Source organism: Salpingoeca rosetta, assembly GCF_000188695.1.
Source record: "Salpingoeca rosetta unplaced genomic scaffold supercont1.12, whole genome shotgun sequence".
Lineage (NCBI taxonomy): Eukaryota > Choanoflagellata > Craspedida > Salpingoecidae > Salpingoeca > Salpingoeca rosetta.
Window position 1 is genome coordinate 250,925 of NW_004754922.1, and position 7,059 is coordinate 257,983.

General features: G+C 54.3%; 2 protein-coding genes across 2 annotated transcripts in view; one reads left to right on the top strand and one right to left on the bottom strand.

Annotated features, from left to right (window-relative positions):
- PTSG_05124 (uncharacterized protein) overlaps window positions 1-483 on the top strand; it is a gene marked incomplete at its 3' end in the record, with an annotated part of 2,694 nt that extends 2,211 nt beyond the window's left edge. The window contains exon 4 of the mRNA XM_004993649.1: window positions 406-483. Coding sequence (XP_004993706.1) covers window positions 406-483 — 78 coding nt within the window. The remainder of the gene's footprint in view (window positions 1-405) is intronic.
- A 127-nt stretch (window positions 484-610) lies between these two features.
- PTSG_12263 (uncharacterized protein) overlaps window positions 611-7,059 on the bottom strand; it is a 10,511-nt gene continuing 4,062 nt past the window's right edge. The window contains exons 11-22 of the mRNA XM_004993650.1: window positions 6,549-6,583; window positions 5,706-6,416; window positions 4,627-5,438; window positions 4,360-4,477; window positions 3,832-3,972; window positions 3,509-3,640; window positions 3,245-3,303; window positions 2,247-2,721; window positions 1,765-1,929; window positions 1,470-1,583; window positions 1,102-1,224; window positions 611-850 (exon numbers count right to left, since the gene is read on the bottom strand). Of these exons, the coding sequence (XP_004993707.1) occupies window positions 794-850; window positions 1,102-1,224; window positions 1,470-1,583; window positions 1,765-1,929; window positions 2,247-2,721; window positions 3,245-3,303; window positions 3,509-3,640; window positions 3,832-3,972; window positions 4,360-4,477; window positions 4,627-5,438; window positions 5,706-6,416; window positions 6,549-6,583 (2,942 nt within the window). The 3' untranslated portion in view covers window positions 611-793. The remainder of the gene's footprint in view (window positions 851-1,101; window positions 1,225-1,469; window positions 1,584-1,764; window positions 1,930-2,246; window positions 2,722-3,244; window positions 3,304-3,508; window positions 3,641-3,831; window positions 3,973-4,359; window positions 4,478-4,626; window positions 5,439-5,705; window positions 6,417-6,548; window positions 6,584-7,059) is intronic.

Sequence of the window (7,059 nt, forward strand, 5' to 3'; positions counted from 1 at the left end):
ATGGCCTGGTACTTCTTGATCTTGCGTTGTTCCGCCTGCGACGCCGCGTAGAGGTTGACTTTGGCGGCCTGTGGTTGGTATGAGCTGGCCGCGGGGGCGGCAAACACGAGGTGTGTGTGTGTGTGTGTGTGTGTGTGTGTGTGTGTGTGTGTGTGTGTGTGTGTGTGTGTGTGTGTGTGTGTGTGTGTGTGTGTGTGTGTGTGTGTGTGTGTGTCCCTGTGGGTGTGGGTGTGTGTCTGTGTGTGGGTGTATTTGTGGGTGTTTGCGAAGGATTTGGCCCTGCTTGGATGCACGCCAATGTTGTTGAAGTTCACCTCACATCTGCTTCCTCCCCTGGATGCCCATATCCAACACCACCACCGCAACCCACCACACAAACCCACCACACTGCATCCACCATCACAGCGTGTCATCTCCACCTTGCGCAGCCACTCGCAAGACATGGGCGTGGAGCCGTCACACGACCAACAAGCTGTGCAATGACACGGCTTGCTCGCCCACACGCTCGCATGCACACCTGCACACCTGCACACGCATACACATGCGCACGTTGCTCCTCGTCTAATTAACCTCTGTTTTCCCGCCTCCCCTTTCCCCTTGACGTGGCTTCGTTTTGAACAACACGCTGTACAGTTCATTCAACCACTGTTAACAATAACTCTCTCGATTGTCATAAGCAATACACCAACAAAGCAAACGGGACAAAAGCAGCAAAGAAGCATGTCACAAGGAAAGCCCCGTGATGAGCAAGAGAAGGAAGATGGAGCGTGCACGTGGGCACACACGCGCGTGTTTACTCGATGCCAAAGCCAATGGAGTTCTCCACAGCCTGCAGCAGCTTTGTTTCCATCTGAGCATGTGTTGCGCGAGCAGCAGTTGACAGGGAAGCGGAAGGGAGCAGGCGTGAGACGGCAGCTGGTGGAATGGTGGTTGTGCGAAACATTGTGGCCAGCAAGCGTTCGCACGCACGCAAATATATCACATTACACAAACATACACAAACAAGAGCACGCACGCACGCACACACACACACACACACACACACACACACACACACACACACACACACACACACACACACACACACACAAGAGCACGCACGTCATCAAATGTCTGGTAGAGGGGCAGGTCGATGCGATTGAAGCACGTATGCGCTTTCGGCAGCGATGTGCAGCTGGCAGAGGGCACAATCTCGATCGTAAACTTCTTCGGGCCTTGTGAGCCCTGATGGCGCAAAACAATAATCATAACCGCAACGGTAGAAACCAAACAAATCAAAGTAACGTGAGCTAACGATGAAGAGAGGTGAAAGCTTGCCAATGTGGACTACACTTACACTTCCAATTCCCCAACTCCTCCCAACAACACACAGACACACAGACACACACACACACACACACACACACACACACACACAGATAAACACACACAACACACACAAAGACACACACACGCTCTCTGGCGCGTACCCTGAGGTCCCTGAATCCTGTGACGGGCACGCGTGACGTTCCGGTGACAAACTGCAACACACGCGCACGCATCTCCGCATCAAACGACTCCACAATCTGCCAGAACCACTTGACCTGCAGTACCACAAGCGTGCGCACACACGCGCGTGAGAGTTTCATTGAATTACACGATCAGTAAGCACGGTGCACCGCGTTGCGACGCAACCAAGGCGTAAACCGGCCGCAAACAAGCCCACCACGCCCACGCACGTCCACCCGCGTACGCATGCGCACACGCACGCATACGCACACGCACCACTTGGTGGGAGCTGTCACAGTGCCTGTACTCGGCGTTGTCTGCCCAGTCCTTGACGTCGATGTTGCCCAGACCGCACAGAATAAGCTCCAGCTCGCGCTCGTCAAACATCTCCAGCCATGCAGGCGGCACAATGTCGTTGAAGCCCTCCCGCAGCGCTTGCACCTGGTGTGTGTGTGTGTGTGTGTGTGTGTGTGTGTGTGAGGACAAGTGATGCAGCAATTTCAGTTCGAATACATGCCGATGCTCTCCGCAACAAACACACACATACACACATACATACATACACACAATCAAATACGCACTCACACACACACACAAACAAATACACAAACAAATACACAAACAAATACACAAACAAATACAAACACGCGTGCGCTCTCGGCAACACCCTCTGCCGGCATCCATACCCTCTTTTCTTCCCCTCCCTTTCTTTCCCTCCCTTCTTCCCACTCCTCTTCGCCCGAAACGCAGGGGCAAACCTGCTCTTCAATGCCGCGGAGGAGGCGGTGATGGACAATGAGCTGGACATACTCGCGTTTGTTCTCCTCTGTGACGGGGATGCTGCTCCCACCAGGCTTCAGTTCAACCGTCTCCAGCATGCCAAACGCCTCAAACTCGTCCTCAAACGTGTTGAACAGCACGCCCGTGATGTTGTTCTTCAGCATCCAGCGCAGGCTGTTGAAGAATGTCTCGTCAACCACCTCCATGTCCGACAGGCCAACGTCCTTCCCCAGCAGCAGCTTGTACAGCGACATGACAAACGCGCCGTCCACATAGTGCCCGTGGCACACGGCAAGGCCGAGAACTCGGCCGATGAACTTGAAGTAGGACAGATGGTCTGGGTTGATGGACGAGTTGGGGCTGATCTCCAACAGCTGCGCGTCGCTGCTGGAGTACTGGAACAGCCCGTAGTACGGGTTGAGCATCTGCTTCGACAGGAGGAAGAACCACTCCCTGTTTGCCAGAAGGGCGCCGAACGCGACATTCGTGGTCAGTGAGAGGTCATAGAATGAGACACACGTACGAGCATGTGTGTGTGTGTGTTTGTGTGTGTGTGTGTTTGTTTTTTTTGTGTGTGTTGTGTGTGTGTGTGTGTTGTGTGTGTGTGTGTGTGTGTTGTGTGTGTGTGTGTTGTGTGTGTGTGTGTTAAGCCAGTCCGTGTAATTATGTTATGCCATAATGCATATACGTTCTAATATCTTCTCTACGCCCTGGGGCTTTGTCGTCCTCGGATCCGGGATTGGCACACATCGGGACTCAATTATACCGTGCGAAGTGTGTGTGTGTGTGTGTTGTGTGTGTGTGTGTGTTTTTTGTTTGTGTGTTGTGTGTGTGTGTGTGTTGTGTGTGTGTGTGTGTGTGTTGTGTGTGTGTGTGTTTGTGTGTGTGTGTGTGTGTTAACTGCATGCGTATGTGTTCGTGTATGGGAAATGAATCAAATCTGTGTGCTAATGTACACATGAGGCTGCGTGCCCACCTGGCAACGCCGCCATAGTCAAGAGCGTCTTCGCCAAAGAACGCAATGTTGAGCCGGGCCTGTGGAATGAATGGCAGCGTGACGATGAGCAATCGAAGGATTGGACTCTGACTCAGAGAAAAGTTGTTGCAATACGATACACAACGCATGCGCACAAAGCGGCCCATCACATACACACCAACACACATACACACATACACACACATACACACCAACACACATATGCACACCAACACACACATACACACGCACAAAGAAGCGCACCCTGAGCTGCGGCGGAGTCATGCGCATGATGATGCGAAACGAGTCCTCGAAGATGTTGTCGCGCGAAACACAAATGTCCACCGGCTTGACACGGTGCTGCCCATCAACCACCTCGCCGTAACGCGTTGCGTCCTATGTGCAGAGGACAGGCAAAAAAATAGCAAAGAAGTCATCGCATGAGCAACAACGGAAGAGACGCAAGCAAAACGTCACTGCCCATCACGCACAACACTAACGTGTACACGCACACATTCTGATACATGCCGTGCATGCAAAGAAATGATCACATGCACACACGCACACTACCATGCACACACTCGCACCTTCTGTCTGATGTATGCAAAGAGGTGGCGGAGTTTAAGGAGCTTTCGCCTGAGATCGCGCTTGTATCGCGGAAGCTGCGCCTCGTGCGTCAACGCCTCCTGTCGCCGTCGCTCCTGAACAGCAAGACGCGGGTCCTCGAACTGCACCCGGTGACCGTTAATAGGATATGGTGGTGGGGGATGGTGAGAACGATGAGGATGGAAGGTGGATGGTGGTGTGACCATGATGGCGATAAACCTGCCAGACAGGCGCGGATGCATGCGCTAAAACTCGCATCTGCTCGCATCCACACACGAGCCGCGCCCACATGCACACGAACCCATGCACACACACACACACACACACACACTCTCACTCACTCACTCACACTCACTCACTCACACTCACTCACACACACTCACACATACACTCACACACTCACACATACACACACACACACACACTCACTCACTCACTCATTCACACACACACGCGCACACTCTCACGCACTCACTCACACACACACATACACACACGTGTGGACGTACCGTGGTGGTTCGGTTGATGTGGTCGACGTAGTACACAACACCAGTCGCGGTGAAGCGCTGTTCCCATCCCAGCGGAAACTCGCCCAGCCCTTCCTCCACAACATACTCGCTCCAATGTCTGCACCATAGGCAGTGCACGTAGAGCAATTGCACACGGCAACGCAGTGTCAACAAAGTGTGTCCACGTATTTCTTATAACACTCAGGGCACACACACACACTAATACACACAAATACACAAATACACACATGTACAAAAACAACCAACCTGTGCAGTGGGTTGGGCGACTCCGGTGTGTGGGCGCTGCGCTGTCGTTGCCGTTGACCAGGCGGCGGTGATGGAGGCGGCGGTGTTCGGGCTGGTCGATCGCTGCCATCACCACCACCGATATCTTCGACATCGCTGTCTCGAGTGGCATCGTCGCTGGTGTGAACAGCGCCGCGATTGCCGTCAACCCCTCTGGCCAACTCGCCAGACCCCGCAGTTCCCTCCGCTCCCACTTGCGCCTCTGGTGTTGCTGCAGTCGCTGTCGCTCCTGTTCCAGACGTCGTTGTTGCTGCTCCTGCCGTCATTGCCGTTGTTGGCTGGACGGCACCACTATCCACGTCCACAGGCCCTGCCGCCTGCCGTGCCCTGCTGCTGTGATTGCCCTCCCGCGCTGACACCGCCACTGACAACGATGGTGATGATGAAGCTGTTGTTGCTGGTGGGTGACGACGGGACGGCGAGTGCGGCTGCGGTCGCCTTCGCTGCTGTTGCTGCTGTTGCTGCTGCTGCTGCTCATCAGCGTGAGGCCGTGGTCGTGTCTGCGATGATGTGCGCGGCCGATTCTCGGCGTGCTGCGAACGCGACACCACAGCATCACCGACCCCCGCACTTGCACTCGACTGTTGCTGTTGCCGTTGTTGCCGTTGTTGCTGCTGCTGTTGCCGTTGTAGGCGTGCTGGCGATGTTTCACGTTGCAATGCTGAATCTGCACGCACGTGCAGTCGCGATGAAGGTGCTGCTGACACCTGGCTGTCGTAAGCATGGCGCTGCTGCTGCGCAGAGGTCACTGGAGACCCTTCCCGCTCCCGCACCTGTGGCACACGGGCGGCAGTGCACGTGTGAGTGTGTGTGTGGGGGGGGGACATGTGCATTGTGTATGAGTGTGTGTGTATTGTGAGCAATGAAGTTGTGAAGGCTCGGCACAAAGCATCATACATGCACAAACTTACAAACTTACAAACTTACACACACACAAAACAAACAAACAAAACAAACAAACATGTGGGCGGAGGGAGAAGAGACAGGCACAATGTAACCCTTCCGACACCTTCCCCAGCACACAACCCACAGCAACTGACCTGTCGTGTTGGTGACGATGAAGCAAGAGGTGAGGACGCCGACGGTGTGCGCGACGTGCGTGTGTGTGCGGGCAGCGCAGATGATGACGCGGTGGTGCGGCGCTGGTGGCGTTGGAGATTGCTCGTTGATGCAGGCAGGGATGTGGCATGTGCACTGCCTGCCGTTGCTGTTGTCGTCGTGGTTGAGGCAGCGGCTGTGGAGGCATCGTTGCTGCTTGAGACGCGACGCTGGGTGGAGAGGGAGCCAGAGACTGGCGATATCGACTCGCTCGTTCTGTCACTTGATGCTGTCGCGAGCGTCATGGCCCCGTATCCACGAGGTGTGACCACATCGCTGCTCTCAATCATCTCCATCATCCGCCGCTGATGCTGCCGTGACTGCTGCTGCTGCTGCTGTGCAGGCGTCCTTGCTTCGTCAGGGGCATCGCCACCGCCCCCACTTCGTCGCCCCCTCTCTCTCGAACCGCTGGCCCGTCGGTGCCGTTGTCGCTGCTGTTGCTGTCGTCCCTCGTCCTGCGCATCACGCTCCACCTCCCGCAGGCGTGTCCGAAGTGGGGTGCTCGTGACCGCAGCGTGAATGCTCCGCGGGCTTCCATGTGCACGTGCACCGCCACTCAACTGGCGGTGTTGCCGTTGCTGTTGATGTTGATGTGTTGGCGTTGATTCTCCAGAGGGCAGCACGTCCTCATCTTCAAAGAGATCAGTCGTGCTCTGCAATATAAAATGGGCGTGTGTCATGTGAGTGCGATGGTGCGCGATTGTGTGTGTGTGTGTGTGTGTGTGACCGAAGGAAAGGCACGCCCGCAGCCCCATGCCTCAAAGCTCCCACACTGTCATTCTCACCTCCTCGTCGATGCCTGGGAACCCAAAGCCTTCCTCTGTCAATCAGATGAGCAACAGCAGGCAGCAGCGACATGTGATGAGACAACAGGTCGGCTCGAACAAGACCCATATCGCAACACAGTGTCAACGACGGTTATCATTACTGCGATTACAAACAACGCACACGCACACGCACACACGCACACACACACGCACACACACACAACGCACACAACCACAAACAGCGCACGCACGCACACACGCATGTACACACACAACCACAAACAGCGCACGCACGCACACACGCATGTACACACACAACCAACAACACCAACAACACCAACAACAACAACAACAACAACAACAACAACAACAACAACAACAACAACAATAACAACAACAACAACAACAACAACAATTTTTTTTACAATCTTAAACACATAAAGACTCAGCAACTTTTTTGTTTTTTTTTTTCCTTGTGCTATTGTCTATGTGGTGTATGGTATGAGTTATGAGTACATAAGGAATAATA